Source organism: Scomber scombrus, chromosome 11 (genome assembly GCF_963691925.1).
Source record: "Scomber scombrus chromosome 11, fScoSco1.1, whole genome shotgun sequence".
Taxonomy (NCBI): Eukaryota; Metazoa; Chordata; class Actinopteri; order Scombriformes; family Scombridae; genus Scomber; species Scomber scombrus.
In genome coordinates, this window is record NC_084980.1 from 9,412,847 (window position 1) to 9,433,440 (window position 20,594).

General features: G+C 40.2%; 1 protein-coding gene across 1 annotated transcript in view; it reads right to left on the minus strand.

Moving 5' to 3' along the window:
* Positions 1-706: 706 nt before the first annotated feature.
* The window catches only part of LOC133990765 (low-density lipoprotein receptor-related protein 8-like), a 40,896-nt gene continuing 21,008 nt past the window's right edge, over positions 707-20,594 (minus strand). The window contains exons 3-5 of the mRNA XM_062429170.1: positions 13,992-14,110; positions 1,936-2,064; positions 707-798 (exon numbers count right to left, since the gene is read on the minus strand). Coding sequence (XP_062285154.1) covers positions 707-798; positions 1,936-2,064; positions 13,992-14,110 — 340 coding nt within the window. The remainder of the gene's footprint in view (positions 799-1,935; positions 2,065-13,991; positions 14,111-20,594) is intronic.

A 20,594-nucleotide genomic window follows, 5' to 3' on the forward strand; every position in this document is an offset into this window, starting at 1 on the left:
GAATTCTCCAGCTGCCCATGTGCCAACAGCTATAGGCTGCAACGAACAGACACACTGAGACGTGCTCAGACCAATTGGTAATTTCCACCACTCCTCCCTCGCTTCACTTCATGACTGTGAATGTGAAAGATCTGAAGGCCTCAGTCTGCAGCTGTTGAAATAATACAGCAAGCTGTGTTTTTGACACATAAGCCAATTTTGATCTGTGCCCAGCTCTAATTCTCTGAACTATGACTTCTTTTGAGCTTGTTTTTATATAAGTTTTGTGTCATTAACAATACTTTTAACCAAACAAAACACACTCTCCACTGAGAACGTTGATTTTACAAGTCTGCAAAACATGGATTCTTGCTTACATTTAGGTAATTAAAACACGTGTACACACTTATATGAACATCAGGCTACCTCCTGACCATTAGACCCGTTTGACATAATATAATACATGTAATACAGTCCAACATGAATATTATTCCTTAAGTCACTGACATAACAAACATAACACTAAAGAATCGATGTCTGGTACCTTTATAATGATCTGCAGTGAGATGGTATTTAAAAGCCTCTGTTTTAAACATCAACTTTGAGACTGACATTGAGCCCAATCAGTCTTCAGATAAACTGTCCTGAACAAAACATGAAAGGCTTAATTTGCAATGCTACCTAGCACAGTGCTGCACTGTTGTTAGAGTCAACTTCTCCCTGTTGGTCATGCTGAGCAGAGTTTACCTCTGGAGGGATTTTGGCCTTTGCCTGGTTGGGCGGCAGCCTGCCCCCATGTCACCACTGAGAAGCTTAAGACTGCCGCATCAATACAGACATTAGAATGAAAAAAGGATTAGCACAGGCTAGACTGCGTCTCAATGGACAGTGCAGTGAAAAGCCATCCAAGTTAAGACGGCATTAGATCTAAAGTCGATGGAATCACTACCACTCGAGTGTGTGAGGCTACTTGGTGCCGGTAAGCCACTGACGGGCCACTTTGTGGGCTGATCTCGGGAAAAAATATCTTTATTGCACAACAAATTTCAAGCATGACAAGCACTTAAATCTGTATCTTCAAGAAGAAAGGGGATCAATGTCTATTCAAGACTTTTTCTGCTTTCTCTGATTTATATTTATAAAAACTCAAAAGTGAGTGTGTATAATCAGCAAATAAAACACTTATTGCTTAGAAGCTAGCCAGTCACAGTCTTAACACACACACACACACACAAACAAACAACTGTGAGAGAGCGGATGTCTGAGAAAACAACATCATTTCTATAGGATAATAAGGGTGGCTCTTTTCTCTCCCTCTGTGCATTTTCCATCACGTGCCATTTTGCTCAGTCTTCAAAGTCTAAACATCACACCCCCTACAGCTCCTTTGCCTCAATCTATTTTTCTTGATGTGAAGAGGCAAGAGAGGGAGAGAAGAAGAAGCTGATTCTTCACGCCGCCTCAGAAGTAGGGCAAGGATAGTCCCTGCAGGGGGCTAGGGGTGGGGGTAGCAAATGACTGAGTCGTCTGATTGGCTGGGCAGGAGGTGATGTCATTTTTGATGGTTCTGAGGGGCCTGCAGTAGAAAGGCTAAAGACTCGAGGATTGAAATGTAATGACAGGAACCTCAGAAAATATCAACAGAAAGCTTCAAATATCTGGTACTCCACACCAAACATCCTTCCACATCAAAGGGGACTTTACTGTCAAGTGCGACCGTCTTAAATCAGAACTCACTCCAATTATATAGAATGTTCCCTACTGTGCTTTAATGTCTTGAGCTCAGAGAGGATCAGAAACCCTATAAAATACAAAAAAAGGAGGGATCTGAGTTCTCCACTATATGAATGTAAATACCTTCTTTAAATGCATTGAGCAATGTAAAATTAAAGTAAAACCAGCAGAAAAAAAGGTCTATTATGGTAAAGAACTGAGCCCCGACTCCAACAAACTCACCGGACGCGCAGTCCTCCTCATCCGCCCCGTTCTCGCAGTCTTTCTCCCCATCACATCTCCATGACAACGAGACACACTTGTTGGTGGATCCCCCACAGTCAAATTTCTCTGGAGGGCACGTCTGTTTGCCTGTGGGCAGAGATTAAAGAGATAGGGAGATTACTGCAGTGGTTTTATGGTCCCATATAGCCAACAACAAAAACAAACTACAAGACACCGCTGCATTTGATTTCTATCGCCCCCACGATGCAGCTAAAACTCATCCAAAACTCCACCACTCTGGCCAATTGATTTTACTGTCTGGACTGCCTCTAAAGAGGCACGCAGAAACATCATGAAATATAGTAAATGCACAGTTGGCTGTAAAGCAAAAGAACAGCCCAGCCCCCTCCTCCTTTTCCTGCCAATCTGCTCTAGTTGGCACAGGGTGGGTTTGATCCAGATTAGATTGCGTTTAATATGAAGCATGTTGTTAATTATACATCTTTGCTTACAGTGCAGCCTAAAGCCTCCCAGAATGAAATCAAAGGGTCAGCCTACATGGCAAAACATTTATCTTTGATCATTTATTTTCACAGTATATTTTAGAATATCACCACCCTTCACAGTTGCATATAAATGTGAGTTTACACACTTTTCAAAAGGTCTTCATGGGTTTTTTTAATGCAAAGCTCTGTGAAGCAGCATTGTTACAGCTAGCAAACAATGCCATAAGAGGATCATTTGTAGCGTGATGATTGAGAACAAGCTCCATAATGAATTCCATTTATGGGGTTATAACACAACCTCTGATGCTGTCACTATCAATGCTAGGTGTCAACTGTATTATGGGTAATTGGACCAGACATGGAGAAGGTCTGCCAAGCCATCTTTCTAAAGAAAAAACAAACAAACAACATCTGTTCATATAGAAATACGTTTGTTAGAACATAGCACTTAGGCTAAATGCAAATTCCTTTTTATGTAATGTAAAGCCAATTAATTATTAACTGTATACTGTTGACAATACCAGTAAGCTTAAATTGCGGTGTACATGTCCATGTGTTCACGTAACCCTCATCTGTAAGGCAGTTTTCTGGGTTTGAACGATATGTTAGTTTGTGGATTTTATAATTGTGATTTCAATTTATATGGTATAAATTCTGTGAGATCAGGGTCTAAATGATTTATACAATAAGCATAAAGTGAAGTCGTTTATTTGCCTTAAAGATTAGAATATAGCCCGACAAATATCAGAATCTTGGTGCTAATATCAATTACCATATTTGAGAATTTAAAAATCAGATAATGATATTTTACCTGATATCCATTTTGTCTATTCAAAAATGTAATTGGTATCTAACCAAGATGCAATTTGCAATATCACTGCTCTAATAGAAACTCAATAGACTTTTTAATTATCTCTGGCGGACAAATGGCAACACTATTAATATATTACCTCTAACATATCTTTAGAAATAACCTTTATTCAAGGTTATTTCTTGGGCATGTTTCCATAGTGACGGTGCAGATACAGAAAGAAAACATAGTGTGTGAGAAAGTGGTGAGACGTGTAATAAATGTCCCCTGTCATAATCAAAGCAGTGGATATGGTGTGTAGCTTACTTAAACTGCCACCAGGATGCATTCACTCCTTTCATTTGGCAGACACAACAGTGCATTCAAAATAGCTGTCATCAAAATTGTACCCCCCTAAATAAATGGTCGAAAGTATGTTAGAAAGCTACATCGTCTTTTTTTTTTTTAAGAGATGAGATGGAGGTGCTTGCGTGTGGTGTCAACGTGTAGTCTGAAGAGATGGGTTTTCAGACTGAGAAAAAGATGACTCCTGTCCTGACTTTAACACTGCACACCCTGAGGCAAGAACATAAAGAGTCTTCACTGAGACGAGCAACCACGAGATCTTTTCCGTGACAGGGCTGCCTATCATCAAGAGGCAAAGGGATGTTCAAAAACTAGAGTCTTGATCTGGATGCAAGCTGCATCAGAGAGCCAGTGTAGTAAAGGCAGAAGAGAAGTAGATTTTTGGCACCGTATTTTTCTTTTAACTTATCGGACAATATACTGTATATGCCAATCGGGTTGATCGATGATAAGCTAATGCTGGCTGATATATCGACCCCGCAGATAGATAAGGTGAAAAAAACCATTAGATGTCATTTGTGTGTAAAGACTTGTTAGTCAGTCCTTCATTTCTGTGTGTGTAACTGTCCCTGCAAGCAGTGATGGGTGACAGGGGAGAGGTGGGGAGAGAAAGATTGGAGAAGCAGCTGGTGCCCGGGAGACCGAGCGCGCAAGAATGGCTGATGCAGCCAGGCCCTGACCCCACAAAAATAAAATAGCACTGGCCACTGCAGTGCTCTGGGGGGGATAGAGCCTGAAAGTGTTTTAAAGCAGGAACACTTCAGACTTGGGGAGCGTTGTATCATTCTGCTAGCAGAGTAGTGACATCTACCTCTAACCATTTTACAGTTGACATATTGTAGTTTTGTAAAAATTGCAGAGTAAGGCCTGTGAACAAAAAGCGAAGTGCAATTCATGCTTTGTCACTCAACGCTCTTGACAGCTATATTGAACTGAAACATTGCTGTCACACTGCTGAAGAGTGAAACAGCAGACACGAGCAAGTGATCACACCGTTTAACCTCTTCCATCCGCAACGCTGCCATTACTCTCGTGATTTATTTATTTGAGGAGTTCTAATGAGTTTGTCTTCTTTTATTTCGTGTTTAGGAAGTGTAGCTGCACACAAAATATCCACTTAAGCTCTGTGACAGAATTTGATGTTGACTACAAGAACAACGACGAAATTATTCTAGCACACAACAGAGGCAATTATGATAATTATGATCACTCTTTCAGTAAAAAAAATGTTTCACTTCTTTGCAGAGAAAACTAACGAGTGAGCAAACAAGTGCAATACAGACAGGGAAGAATGATCAGCTAAAATGAAAGATTACAACCGAGTAATGTCTGAAAGCCAAAACAGGCTGGCTGATCAGGGAGGAAATAAAAAGAACCATTTCTGAGATGAAACAGGCGAGGGAGTGGAATCTTTGAGAGAGGTAATAACATGTTGTCTAAATGAATTCAAACCGATGTAGGGCCAAAGAGGACCTGGCAGAAAACAAGAAAAAATCCACGGATATGAAAGAAAGGGTGACAGGGAGGAGAGAGGAGAGAAAAGGTAAATACAGAGGGCAGCTTCTGAGAAACAAAGGGAATCCGTAAGAAGGGAGTCACGTCAAGAGTTACAGTACGAAGGTGGAAAGGATGAAGAGACAAAATGCTGCCTGATCCTTCACTTTCTTATCCTAAAGCAAAATCAAAGCAAGTGGAAAGAGATGAAGAAGGAGAGGCAGGCGGGGAGAGCGTGGAGCAGAATCTGTATCCGCTGAGCGGAGGTCGAGCTGTCCTGTCCTTTTAATCAATGGCTCTTTAATAAAGCTCTGCTCATCCCAAATCCAAACACAGAAACCAAACTTAGCTATGACGAAGCAGTGGTACCTCCCTGCTCCTCCTGACAGGGATTGATTAGTAAAACCTGAGATTTTATAAAGACACAGGTAATAGGTTTTTGCTTGAGGAGGAGGCAACATAATAAAAGCCAATTACTCAGACAAACTGACTGGCTGGCTGTTGTTTACCATCAGAGTGAAAAATGAGGGTTCATCTCCACTGTGGTGTTTTGGCAGGAGATCCGTTTAGAATTCATCACCTTTTACAAGACCCAGGGCAGCTCTAATATCAACACTGCACTGCTGTAATAGCTTTAATTTTTATTTGATCACCACGATTAACTTTGTTATTGCCGACAGCCTCTCATCCTGAACCCGGCTGTCAATGAAGAAGTGTATTTGTCAGTTGTCAGTGGATATGTTGTATAATACTGCGATACATGAACCCTTAATAAGCGCTGCAGGGCTGAAAATGTGTGTCTCATTTGCGTCAGCTTCAAAATAAAACCTCCACCTACACTACAACATGACACAGACTTTCTGAGGTAATCGTTTGCAGCCTACTAATATGATAAGTGAATATCCTTTTTGCTGCATTCAATCATTAATAGATAATGTGAAGTGGTGACTCATCTGGACCGCTTTTACATGTACATTTGTGCACTCAGCAGATTGTGACGCTTGACTTGTCTAAATAACTGCCTTTTGTTAAATCAGAGGGAAACTGTCAGGGCCCTCCAGATCCTCAGAGAGGGTCTATCATATTTTAAAAAGTAATATTTAAAAAGTTATCAGTTTTAATTTTATTTTACCAATTCATAATTTGACAATCGATATCTAAATAAAATGCTTCTGCGGAAACAAACCTTTCAAATATGCCAGTTGTCAGTTTGTGTTGGAATGTGAAGGGTTAAATGAAAGGAGACCCTTTGTCTCCCTGTCAGAATTTTGCTGCCTCTGCAGTTGCTGGGAAGATGGTGGCCCAGCTATAAATCTACAGAGGGCCGAGCAATAGTAATTCAAAGGGACTAATTTAAAAGAACAGTAAAACTGACCAATCAATGGGTGGTCTTTTCTTACTGCAAACTTTACGACAAACTCTGCCTTCTGTGGGGTACACGAATCACAAGCCAGTGGGGGGGAAAAGTGCAGAAAAACTAGCTAGCTTGCCTTTTGGTTCACAATAGAAGCCGTGAGTATCATCACCACTAACGAGGAAGATGCCGTTGCGAAATTATTATCCGGGACTTGAAATGAAAGTAATGCAATCATCAGAGGATAAGTTATTTAAGAACTAATGGGCCACCTGGCTGCTGCTGACACTTTTTTGTATATGTTGATGTTTATTTGAGAAAATTAGAATTACCGTTCAATCTATAAATGTACCAACTTAGCAGTAAATGTGCATTGTGACCTTAAATGAATTAACTAAATTTACATACTGGTTTCCCAAATAAATCATAACTTGTATATTATATAGACCACTCTGCAAGTCTAATAATATCATTTAGTAACAATAGTGCTTGTTTGTGTTGGTGGATTTCAAAATGTCATGATCACTGGTCCCTGTCCATGGTTCTGAAGTGTCTGTCCCTAATGGTCCCCTGGCTGTGTGTGCACTGTCGGGATGTGTAGGCTTGCCTGACATTTTTTTGGTTTCATGTGTGTTAGGATGGGAAGGCTGTTATGCATTTTGCCCCTGGCCTGTTGTTATCATATTCCACTGAAGTGAACACACAGCTTGTGTGATGATAGCTTAAGAAAGTTGCTGTTGTTTTGTTCTGGTAATAACTCTCACTCTCACTCTCTCTGTGCTGTTTGCTTGTTCTATTGCTGAGGCTGGACTAGAATCTTAATTTTTGTTTCAGAGCTGGAACTGTCACAAGTAACTTTTGCAGTACTATAGGCAAGGACACAGAAAGCTAGTTTAGTAGTTTTCTATTTCCTGATCAGGGAAGGGGGGGGGGGTTTAAGAGTCACAGTTCACTACTGTGTTAAACACAACAAAATCTAAAGGACACACATCTTGATTTGAAAAACCTAATTCTGCATAATTCTCGCCCTTTATTGTAACTGCCATAGCTGAAAGGCTTATGTGTGCATTTATGTGCACGCTTCAGTGAATGACTGCGTATTTGCATCTGTGTGCTGTGAGCATGTACACCTGTGTAGGTCAATGTGAGGGTGCTGATGTTCTAAGGGATAAATCGGTCGTTCTGCCTCAGAGCTAAAAAGGCACAAAACGTTCTGATGTAACATGAGTCACAGTTAGATTCACTGCTTCATTAAGTTGGGTTAGCGTAGCCACGTCCTCTACGTATCCGGTACAGTTGCTGCTTTAAAACTACATTATGGGAAATTGTTATTTTCAGCAATGCGCATTAGGGAGTTATGTACTATAGCATGATGTTTGCACATCAGTATCCAATTCTGTAGGGCTGTACGTGCATATCTTTGTCACTACAAACTCTAACAAATGCTTGAGATCAGCATGTCATCATCAGAGATTTGTGTTGAGGAAAAGACATCACAGTTTTTCCCCCCCCCTTTTTTTTTGACAGTGTCCCCTACTGAATTTAAGTGCAGGAGAACACACATCTGTTTTCTCTTATAAACTCTGTTGGTGTTTGTGTAACAAAAGATATAAAATATGAATAACAGTCACGGCATCAAAAATCCCACATCCTAGGAGTCTGATGGCATCCCGATCAGTCATGTTTCTGAGTTTACCTAGAAGAAGAGCCAAGATGCATCACGACTTGCAAAACACCAGTAGGTAAACCTATTTTTTTATGACAGGTGTGGTGACACATGAATAATTTAGTAAAATACACAAAATATCAAAGAAGAGACAGAAGAGTCAACAGGAAAACAATACTTTCAATGAGAAAACAGACCAACATGGCATATATACAGTAGATTCAGTGGGTGTGTGTTTACCTCTTCTTGTTAGCACCAGTGTTGATGTAAACCTACATTAAATTTACCTGCAAACAGTCCATCTCATAGCACATAACATATCTGTACATGTTATGGAATCCCAAAGTTTAAAGACATGCGCGCACGCACACACACACACGCACACACGCACACACACACACGCACACACGCACACACACACACACACACACAGTAGTATCCAGTGCTTGCAATACAAACATCTTTACAAAGAAAATCTTCCTATTTATGAAGTCAATAAAAAAGAGAGGCTTTATTATTAACTCCCCCATTTGAATTTCAACAGGGTTTGAAGCTCAATACCTACAAAGAGGTTTAGAGGGGGGAGTTTTTATCAACACCTCTCTCAGAGAAATATTTATAATCCAATTCAAATAACAAAACACTTAAAAGACCAAACTGAATGTGCAATACGGTGGATTTAATAAAGAAGTTCCTTCTGTTTGAATATTCCACAAGACTCCTCCTCAAGGAAGAGGGCACACTGTGAAGTTCCCCAACACCTGTCAAGTCCTAGAAATGAATGTATAATATATGTATATACTGTATATTAGAAGGTCAGATGTTCATATTAAATCTGGGCAAAGTTTAAAATAATTAGGTAAACGTACATAGACTGAGCAAAAAGCACTTTTTTAGACTGCTGTGAATGCTTGGTTTTCAATTTTCTTTCTATTTTCAGGTCGAGCTGACATCAGCTTGTGACGGATTTCTTTATATGGTCATCTTCTTCACCCACAGTGCGTAAGTCCACTACTCAAATGAGTTAGGATTGCGGCCACCAAAGCAAAAAACAGAGCTCGGACAACAACACACACAGGGGTAGTGTGGGTTAATTCTCTGCTCTAGTCAACATTACTCCAGGGGCCAGTATAAGATTAATAGTTTTTTGAATAGTGAATCATCCAAAGCTACTTAAGTGGAGTCCCAGAATATAAATATAAAGATGGAAATAAGTATAATAGGTCCCATTTAAAAGTGACTCAGCCAAAATAAGAGCGCATCAAAATGTCACCGGTTTGTCACCGGGGATGGAGCAGGGAAGCCGCTGCACAGCTGGCTGCCATGGCCCAGTTCCTCCTTGATTACACATTTATCTAATACAAAAACTATGAGCTCTGGCACTTCACATGTTTCTTCAAAGAGTCATTCATTTTTTAGTGCTTGCGAGTAACTCACTCAGTGTGGCCCAAATGTGAATTCTTAATATGCCAGTGTAACGCTACTCCAGCGTGTAATTGGGAATCCACTCAGTGAGCCAGAATGATTGTGGCACAGATGTCTATAGCACAGAGGCCAAAGTGCCAGTGCAGTGTGTGTGGGCGCCAGTGTGTGTACTGTACGTTTGTACACATGTGAAACAGAAAAAAACAGAAAGTACAGGAGGGTTTGTGAAGGGCAAACTGAACGGAAAACAACATGAGTTTCCTGCATGTAAAGTACAGCCGAGCTGATCGAGCTCTCGCATAACTGGAGCATGACGCATTAAAGGTGTATGCTGAGCTGTATGTAATTAGCCCAGGTCGTGCAGTCACTGGTCTCTGCTATTTACGTAGTCGCAACTTTCATATCTCTCGATAAAATTATCACATTCAAGATTGGATGCAGCCTGTGTGAAATTCAGCCGTTCCCTCTCTTGTTATTAAAGCAAGACAAGTGCCACTTTAGAAAACTTTAATTGATTAATGTGAAGCTTGGTAGTTTTTGATTTTAAAGTGAAATGTTGCATGGAATTGGGGAGTTTCAGGCATTTTGCTGTGTTGGATATTGTTTCTGGCATCTTCAAGTCTACTCAGAAAAATATAGCGTGTCAAAGGTTTTTGCTGACAGATGTACAGTTCTTATTATAGCTTTGTAATCTTACCAAGTGTCAGACAGGTAATTTACCATCTGAAACGAGGTTAATGAGATAGATATAAGAGAGCTATTCATGAACAGGTTGGTTACTGTTTCTGGATGTGCCCGCATGAATATTCGTATATTGTCCATCCAGCTCTTTTCTCTTCAGTGTGATTATGACACAGTTGGATCCACTCAAACAGAAAGACAGCTGTGATGAAGTGGATCTCATTAGCAATCGCTCTGTTCAGGATACGGCCTCGGCCTGACACTTCTCATCTGAGCAGATCATTAGGAGGGCTAAACGCTGCGTGGTGAGGACAACCTACATTTTTGTTATCCTTGACTTCTAGAAGGAAGGAAGAGGACATGCATCTTTCCATTTTGCCGACAGGCCAGGAAAAAAGTTCAAACAGAAGCACTGTATTTCTATGTGTCAAAAAGAATAATATAATAACCATTTTTTTGTTTGCAGAGCAAAAGAAGAAACCTAAAAAATTCTTCACTCCATTGGTGTTCAGGAAATTTTACATTACTACACCGTGTGAATACATAAGATATTTCCATATAAATGGCTTTCTTCTCAGCCCAGATCTCTATCTCTTTATTCTGCAGCCAAGAGATGAATCCTTCCTTCATTTATCTTTAATTGGATTTCCAATATAAACTTGTTATCCTTCAGAGGTCCCTTTATGTCTCCCTCTTTGCACTCAACTTTCTGGGGGTGACATTAGAGGCTTGCTACATTATTCATCTAACCATCCCACACATCCACAGCCAATAAAATGGAACAAAACTAGAATGAATATCTCTTGAAAGATTCATTCTGCTTTTTCTTGATTAATTTCCCACACAGCTTGGTGCAATTTAATTCCTTCCCACAATAAATTTTAAAAAGAGTTTAAAGATGATTATGTTGGATAGAATCAAAATATAGAAACAGGTTATACTATATGAATAGAAACATCATCATTATCAACGTCCCCTATCCTACCTGAGCACTCTGGAAAACATCATTATGCCTTTTGCTTATTTTAAGTCATATATAATATGTTACAATGTCTGATGTTCATTTTAAATATGGCCAAAGTGTCAATTAATGAGGATTGTTTTCTACTTTTAGCCCAGGCAGATGTCAGCTCATGATGGATTTCTTTACATGGGCATCTGTTCCACACACAGCGTACATCATTATGGCATATTACCATTGTTGTGGGGTAAGTCATGCCGAGTCATGACTCAAGTCGAGCCGAGTGTTTTTCCATTACACGGCACAGCAAAGTCAAATAAATAGTTGACCTTTTGGAGGTGTGTTTGTAGGGCTACTATTATTACCTGCATTATTTCTAACTAATGCACTAAACAAAGAGCTCTAAATATCTCCATGTGTTGTTGTGTCACCTATTTTTAGTGCTGCTATTGAAGCTCCATTAATTCAATAAGGAACATGTTTCATTTCCAGTAAATCCTTCACAATAAAGGTCTCCTGATATTTAATCATATAAAAGCTGTAAATATGAAGCAGTAAAGCAGGAAATTTTGGGTTTTCATCAGCAGTAACTTAACACAACTCTGATAGGCCGCCTCTTGGCAAGCTTCCGGACATCTGGCCAATCAGAACAGAGTGGGCTCATTGGGATTTTTTTGAACTATGAACCAAACAAAGCTTGTCTAGTAGAGTCCCAAAACTAAAATATAGAGCTCGAAATGAGCAAAATAGGTCCCCTTTAAAGTCCCACTTCTAAGTCATTCAGACATAAATGACTCAATATTCATCCTGTAGCTGACAACATTTTGGGTGGTATGTTTCCTCTATTTAAAATGATTTTCTTATCTATGAGGTCAACTGAATTCTGTAATATGTTGTAATATTATGCTCTAGTTCATTTTGTAAAACATTCTTGAATGCATATAACTATTTTATATGCATCACTTTTTGTGATCCCCATTACCTGTGTTTATAACTATTTGTTTTTTGACTTTTTTTGTGCGACTTTTTTCTTAGTCTGTATTCTTGTGAATCATCATCAGTAACGACTCACCAACTGTCCCAAATCATCCAATCATCCAATCAAGTCCTCATTTGGCCAAGTGAGGTTGAAAAGTGTTCTTGCCAATTTTATTGAAGATGCTTTGAGGACATCTGAGGTCAACAAGTATCCCAGCATGCATTCTGAACTAACAGCAGCAATGGGAATGGGGAAGGCAGCCAAACTGTGTTTCTGATTTCAAATATGTAGTCAATTTTCAGAATAATGCCTAGTAAACATTTGTTCCAACGGATCCAGGAATCTCAGCTCTTTGTTATTATACTGGTGGGACAGATGTTTCAGTGTTTTGAAAAGACAAAGGTCTTAAAGTCACAGTGTATAAGTATATTTGATATCGTTAAAGACCACCTACAAAATGTCCTTCTTATTTTCAGTGTTATTCACTAAAACTCAATGTTGCATGTTTGCATCATGTCATCTATCTTGTGCCCAGAAAGATTACATACCTTCGTCCTTTGTCATGTTAGCCAGTTGCCTGAAGAGCTGGTAAGATCAAAATGTCTATTCAGTCTGATAAATTTCAGGAGCTGTGTTCCACTGTGTAGATACTGTCTGATTTTCCATAAGACATTATTATTAGTCAGGTACAGCCCTGACAAAACAACATTAATGCTATGTATTTCAGCTCCATCTGATATCTCTCACCCCCCAAGAGAGAAGCAGGCAGCCATGGGAAAACAGACATTAGCATTTAAGGAAGAAAGAAAACAATTAATAAGTAGCTCAAGCCTCCCACGCAAGTCCCTGCTTGGTTGCGGTAATGTCAACTCACCTCACCCCTATCAGAACCTGTGTGTGGGTGAGCTAGACTGACACAGGCTCAAAGTGAGCCAGCGAGAGATCCTCGGCTCTAACAGCTTGGCAGATAGGTAATCGAGGCCTTTCTTGTACTCCCCATCAGACAGCATTGAGTATTGAAGTGCGTGGGTGAGTGGAGTCTGGCGACGGCTGAACTGCCACCGGAGCCGAGATAACAAGGGAAATTACGAACCTGAAAGCTTTTTTTTCTCCACAAAATCTTGCCGCAAACGTCTGAGATGGTGTGACAGCATACGCGGATGAGACGCGTAAAACGGCAACATAATTAGATAGCCAAAGTTGTTTTTTTTTAAGAATTTGATTTACTGCAACAGTAGATCGCTGTGCCTTTCAGATGCTCCAGATAAGAAAAAAATAAACATCATTCAGAAAAAAGAGGCTACTTTTTTGTAGTTGTCCATTATTTCTATTGAGACAGATACTAATTTTAGCAAAACTTATTTAAAAGAAACTGTAAAATTAATATTCAAACACTCAATTGTGAACATTCACCACTTTGACCTAATGTACTTAGGTCAAAGTTACAGCACTGAAAAGTTTTCCTGTGCAAAGATGGATTATAATTGACATTATGGATGAACTCACTTTCAGTTTTACCTCCAAAAAACTGGTTTAGATATTTTTTGCTGGTGACATCTTATTACACATCACTGTCTACCTGCAACCCCTTATCTCAGGTTGCATCTTCCCAAAAACACAGAGTGATATTCCCTTGATAGACTGTTTCATTTGAATACTTTTTTGAGGACTGAAGGTATAAAACTATGAAGTATTTTACAAGACGAGCAAAACATTTTGAAGAGGAAGAGATAAAGTCTGTTAAAAAGGATTTTATATAGAAGAATTGTTCTTGCTCCTACTCATCATCTCCCAGCCTTGAAGTATCCCTTAAAAATGTCCTTGTCGCTAGAAGCTGAATGATTTCACTTACTGCAGGTTTCCTCTGCCTCATCAGAGCCATCGGGGCATTCTGGTTCCCCGTCACAGCGCCAGCGTCCTGGGACACACTGGCCGTTCAAGCAGGCGAACTCTGCGGGGGCACATGTCTTCCTGGCTGCTCAGAGAAAGAGAAAAGCAAGAGAATAACAAAGTGAGAACAGGAGGTTACAGGCTGGGTTAGCATGGTCATTCCATAGCAGGGCTTAAAATCTCTGTAGTGAAACTGGTCACATTATGTGAACCCCAGCAATCATTCCTCTCATCGGAGGAGATCATCTCTCACATTATTCCCCTCTCCAGTGCTCTCTCTCCTGCAATCCCTCACTAATTATCTCACTTTGCCTATTTCCTTGACTCTTATTCATTGTGCTGTCTCACATCCGCCTCCCTCCCCCTCTCTCCATCTGCTGGTCTCCAAAAACCGTCTAATCTCTCCTTCAGGTTTTTCATCACAGAGCAGTGAAATGGATGCTGATTACCTAACACCACAAGCTCAGGGAGGTTAAACCTTTTACCTCCCTGAACTGTTCACCACAGAGAGCTACAGAGCCGACAAGGCCACGGACTGATAAACATGTCAAGCGTGCTGAGAAATGGAAATTAAAAAAAAAAAAAAAAACATATCAGGAAAAAAGGCTTATTTCATAAACAACAACTGAGACTGATCAAAATTTCCACGTAATACCCCAAAGGTTTTCACAGTTGCTACCGAAATCCCGCACACCTGCACAGTTCAAAGAGTACTACACACAAACCTTCCACCTGTGGCAACTCGGCTGAGAGCTCGGCCAGAAAGAGCCAGACGTAGGCGGAGGTCAGAGCCATTCAATTTCCTCACCCTGTTACTCCAGGAGGACCTGCAGTACAGTCTAATAAATCACTGGGTAAAAGGCCCTCAGCTGAGCTCTCCAGTGTTGTTACACTGCCACAACGGTTCCTAAGCTGGCCCTATCTTGGCTCTAATACTTCAAATTAGATATAGCGTTAAGAGATGTACAGGGAGCTTAGGTTTAGCAGAGAGGCTGTGAGGAAAGAGAGCAAACTGTGATTTTTCATGAGTCTTTCTTTGCTGTGCTCACAATAATCCAACTACTGTCCTCTCTTTAGTTTGGTAGGCTATCAAAGAATAAATCACATTTGTTACTTTAAAAAATAAAATGATTGTTTGCAGCGCTTCCCGTACAGCACCGATTGGCTCATGTCATAATTTGATTCATGTAGCCTGACAGGCAAAATTCAGGGTGACAAAAATGTTTACACTATTTGCTGCTCATGATTTTTACTGTGAGCACATACAGTGGTTAGCGAAATGCATAAAATCCCCACTTAAATCTAATTCTCACATTTGGAGTATGGGGTCACTTAAGTGTTATCTATGACTATGGAGTGGAGCAGCTACAGGATTGTCTGCCACCAAGAAGCACTCCAATTAGAAACTGCTTGTCTCTAATTCTAAATCTTGTTTAATTGCCCGACTGTCCTGTGTCAGCGTGCCAAAGTCAAACCAATAATGGCTCATTTCGGCTTGTTGACTTATATTATTAAAATAAATTATCAAATATCTGATAGCACCTGGAACAGGACGTGTGTTTCAGCCGTGGATGTGTTTTCAACTTTTAATCACAACTGGCAACCCTTCATTCCACTTCAAAAATGCCAATTAACTTCCTCTCTCGCTTTTCCTGAAAATTGTGACGAACTGACCCCATTACATTACTGAGAAAAACATCCCCTGTTCATTGTGATGCCCCCTCTTCTCCCTTTGTTCCTTCAATCGGAGCTCTCTCCCTATTTTTTTTGCTCTATATTCCTGAAACCCCAGCCCTGAGTCTTTGTACGCCACCACAAAAAAATCAACACATTTTTGATTGTTATTTTTCCTAGATCAAATAAAACGTGCAGGTTTCCAGAGTGCAGCTTAAGTGCCACTTGTGTGCTCATTAGAGAACTGGAATGTTGGCCTTTGTTAAAAAGGTAAGGATGGATGATTATGGGGCAAACAGGGATTGTGACAACCCTTTAACTAACACCTCCCTCAAGTGTATACACGCATCAGTGGTGAGCTTACATTATATAAAGAAATATATATATCTTGCAGTATACACAAGCACATATGTTTCCTCATCATCATACTGCGTGCATATTTTCAAAACCTTTTTGTCACTCATGTAGGGAGGTGTTGCGTTACAGATAGAGACCCTGGGGCAACAGGTTTAAAGGTATCGCACCTCGCACAATACAATAATTAGATTCATAAGACATTCACCCTTCCTCTAGAAATCCTAAAAAAATATGCATAAAATACATTTTAACTTCCAAAACAAACCTTTCATTCCCATTCATCCAACAAATCCATGTATGGGTATTAATACAGTGTTAATTAATCTGAGTCCCATGAGATGAACCAAAAGAGAGATGAAGGCAAAACTGAGAACCTAAGGCGCCGCAGTGTGTGCTGGTTAAGACTGTGCTTAAGACTTCATTTGATCGCATGACAAAGAACTTAAAAATCTCAGGTTGATCCAGTATATGGCCCCTGCGGGTCAGATGTGCCCACATGGTGCAGTTTCTCTCAGAGCTTTAGCTCCCAACCCAATCCTGCCGAGCTCGCTATTCATTTCAGTCAAGGTCTACAGGGGCCATGGTTCACTTGGCAATAATTACCCAGGCCAGCTCATGCCATCTGCTTGGAATGACTTTCTGTTTTAATTAGGAGAGATTTTAAAATGTTAGGCTTGTGGGGGGGATGGCAAGCATGAGGGTGGGCTGAAGGGGAAAGTGACAGTAGAATGAAGAGAAAGCAAGCCGTTAGACTGAGAGCCCAGAAAATAACAGAAGTGAGTAATAGCTGCAGAAATAGAGAATGACATACACAGTATTAATGCTTCATGGAATCCTAATGGAAAGTGTGATACTGAATAAAAACAGACAGTATTACTGTAGATGGTAGGGATAGCACTTACTGAACGTTAATCCCTGTGACATGTACTGCACACATGTAAACCTATCCCCTCACTCTCTGACACATACACACTAAATCTTCTTCTTGTTTGTTAGACTTTAACACAGAGACACTCTGGCACATCTGAGAAAAATCTAAGAAAAATACAATAGCCATTCAGTGTTGTGTGAATCACCTATCGTGAGCATTACAAATGGGATGTGACACCGACAGAATGAGGGCCCTGCACAGGGGAGTTCACCCAGCCATGTTATGTCTCCTGGAGGAGGTACAGTGGGAAGGAGCTCCACGCTCCGACAACCCCACCTGGAGCCTTCTCCAGCGAGGCCGATGTTGTCAACATTTTACTGTTTCTACTCCTTTTCATCTTTCTTAGACAGCATCCATGCAAATGTGCACAGCAGACTTATATATGGCGTGGGTTTGCTGCTACATTTGGCTGATGTTGAGCTATGTATGAAATCAGATAACGGCCAGTCAGTGTTGGTCACCGCTGATGTGACTGATGTAAAACTATAATTTTCCTCAGCAGCTTCAGAGGTATCAGACTGTAAAACCTGCAATGAAATATGCCTCCTCCTGTTTTAACATTTCTAGGGATGGATATTCGCAGTCAATCGGTCCATGACTTTGGTACGGACTGAAATATCCCAACAACTATCAGACTGATTGCCATGAAGCTTTGTATGGACATTTCATGTTCTCCAGAAAATAAGCTCTATTGACTTTGGCAATCCTCTGACTCTTCTTTCATCACCACAGTGAGGTTGACATTGGTGGGTTTTGAATGAAATCTCTCAGCTACTTGATATATTGCCATGAAATCTAGTGTAGAAATTCATGTTCCTCCCAGAATTATTTTTATTAACCTTGGTAATCCCTTAATTTTCATCTAACTCCATCATTAGGTCAAAGTGAAAACGTTGATTTATGACTAAATAACCAGCTCTACTTTGTTTAGTAGTAATTAGTCAATAGTAGCACCACATACTAAGCTTGGTAAATATTAATATAAATATTTGTACAAAACATTAACCCAGAAACTTCAAAAACCCATCAAACCTGTGTTTAACCAGTATGTATGTGTGAGTGTGGGTCTAATGGATGTACATCTTAATGCACAGTGATGGTATCTGAGCTCACTCAATCATTCAGTGATTTTCAAGAGTAGAGCAGCAGACAGCCTTCAGTCATCTGACATTCACACACACATGCAGGTTTGCACAGCTATGCTTGTTAGGACATTGCAATGACTTCCATTTCTTGTGCACAGTCTAACCCAAACCTTAACCCTAACCTTAACATAACCTCAATTCACAGCTTACTCCTGACCTTAACCAATGACTTCAGAAATGAGTTTTTCCCATATAAGGACCAGGCTTTGGTCCCCATGAGGACTAATGGTCCCTAAAAGGTCGGTGTTTACACCAGAAAATGGTCCCCAAGAGGTAACAAAAACGTGCATACACACACACACACACACACACACACACACACACACACACACACACACACACACAAGCTAACCACCTTGAAGAAACCTTTTTTTAAACCATGAAGGATATTAATGGACAGCTCTTTCCATTTGGAGGCCATGAGAGGCTTAATAGGTAATGCAGTGATAAGCACATTCTCCTGGGCATTAGAAGACAAATGGCCTCATTAGCCCAGAGTGAAGTTACGAGAGTGTTGTCGAAGCAAGAAACATAATGTATCCTGTTGGCTTAAGCCTGCATGCAAATGACTAAACCTTCCAAAATTAATGGGATATCATGGTAGCATACAAAATACAGCATGGCATCAACAAGACTTGGGACATGCTGTTCTCAAAATTGCTTTTTCGAATGATTATAGATTCTAACTAGGCTAATTTGAGAGTTGGGGTTTGCCAAAATAGCCAGATGCACAGGCAGAAATCATCTTCTTTGGTCAATTTCAATTTATATTCTTAATATGTGTCTCTGTTTGTATACTAAGGCCCACAAAGCTGAAGTGAAAGTGAATGAGAGTGAGTAAATAATTTCTCCCGTTGATTCTATCCTTTCATCTGTCAATAGAGACTAGGTATTTTCTCCCATCAGTCAGTGCTATGCTGAGCGAGCTGTGAAATACTGGAACCAACATGAAGATGGAAAGGTCACATGGGACTGAGCTCTAACTCAGCACTGGCTGATAGAGTATCGATCTGGAAACACAGAGCATCTCTCTCTCTCTCTCTCTCTCTCTCTCTCTCTCTCTCTCTCTCTCTCTCTCTCTCTCTCTCTCTCTCTCTCTCTCTCTACTCTCTCTCTCTCTCTCTCTCTCTCTCTCCTCTCTCCTCCTCTCTCTCTCTCTCTCTCTCTCTCTCTCCTCTCTCCTCTCTCTCTCTCCCTCTCTCTCTCTCTCTCTCTCTCTCTCCTCTCTCCTCTCTCTCTCTCTCCTCTCTCTCTCTCTCTCTCTCTCTCTCTCTCTCTCTCTCTCTCTCTCTCCTCTCTCTCTCTCGTTGCCCTTTAAAGATAAAGCTTTGATAAAGGTATGACATCAGAGTTTAATGCAAAGATCATCACACTTATTATTTATTTATCCAAATCATGGATCTAATGATAGACAATGTTGTACTGTATGTTGTAAGGATTGTAAAGTTCTCTGAGGTTAATTTGTCTGTTTTTTTTGTGATTTACTGTGTACTGTATGAATGAAACTTTTCTGATTAAAGAGTTGGATTGGACAGAAGCTGTGTATTCTTTCATGAAAATGACTCCTTATCACCAATAATACTCTTTCTTTCTGAACTAGCAGGTAAAAATAACATCCTAAAATAACAACATTAATTTTAAATTTGAGAAAGAGGAATGACAAACTCATGGATGTGGAAAATTAAAATGAAAACACAAAAGGTTTTGGGTCTTTATAGAGGAGGAGCTGAACACAATAATAGAGAATACACATACAGACACTTTATAGGATATCTTCTGGTAGGCTGCCAACATTGGCTGTTACTAGGCAACGGCTTGTCCTAGTTGTTGGTTTAGTAAAAGTTGACTAAGATAGTAGTTGGCAATTTTAAGAGTGTATTTCCAAAATACATAGACATGTCATTACTTCCATAGTTTTCCTTTTCTTCGGTCACTATTAATGTCACTAAGTAAGCAATCCTGAAGCATTTCACTTTAGTTGAAAAAAGCCATGTTATAATAAGTTTATGCCTTAAATTTATTAATTAGAATCACAGTGAAGATTACAAAGGAGTCCCAATCTTTATTGTAGGCTCCCTATCAGACCTGCAAGAATACATTGTGTCAGAGGTAAGGGAGGCTGCTTGAACCTACTTGCTGCTGTTCACACTGCCTTGCTTCTTCAGACCTTTTGTACTGATCAAAGACACATACTGTGCTAATTATAGCTCACAGCCTGCTATAAGACATATTTTCTCCCTCCCTGTCAGGTCACATTGGCACAAACACTTCCTGACCAAGGAGGAGTCTGCATGGGTAGCCTCTGCCAGCAGAGCTCCTTAGTCCCTCCGAGGGAGCCTGAGAGTGATTTATAAGGAAGACGGTTTGGTTCAGCTTGGCTAAACCCCAAGAGATTTACCTTGATGCTTGAAGTGTGACAGACCAATATCAGACAGCGATACAGGTGGTTGTACACCGC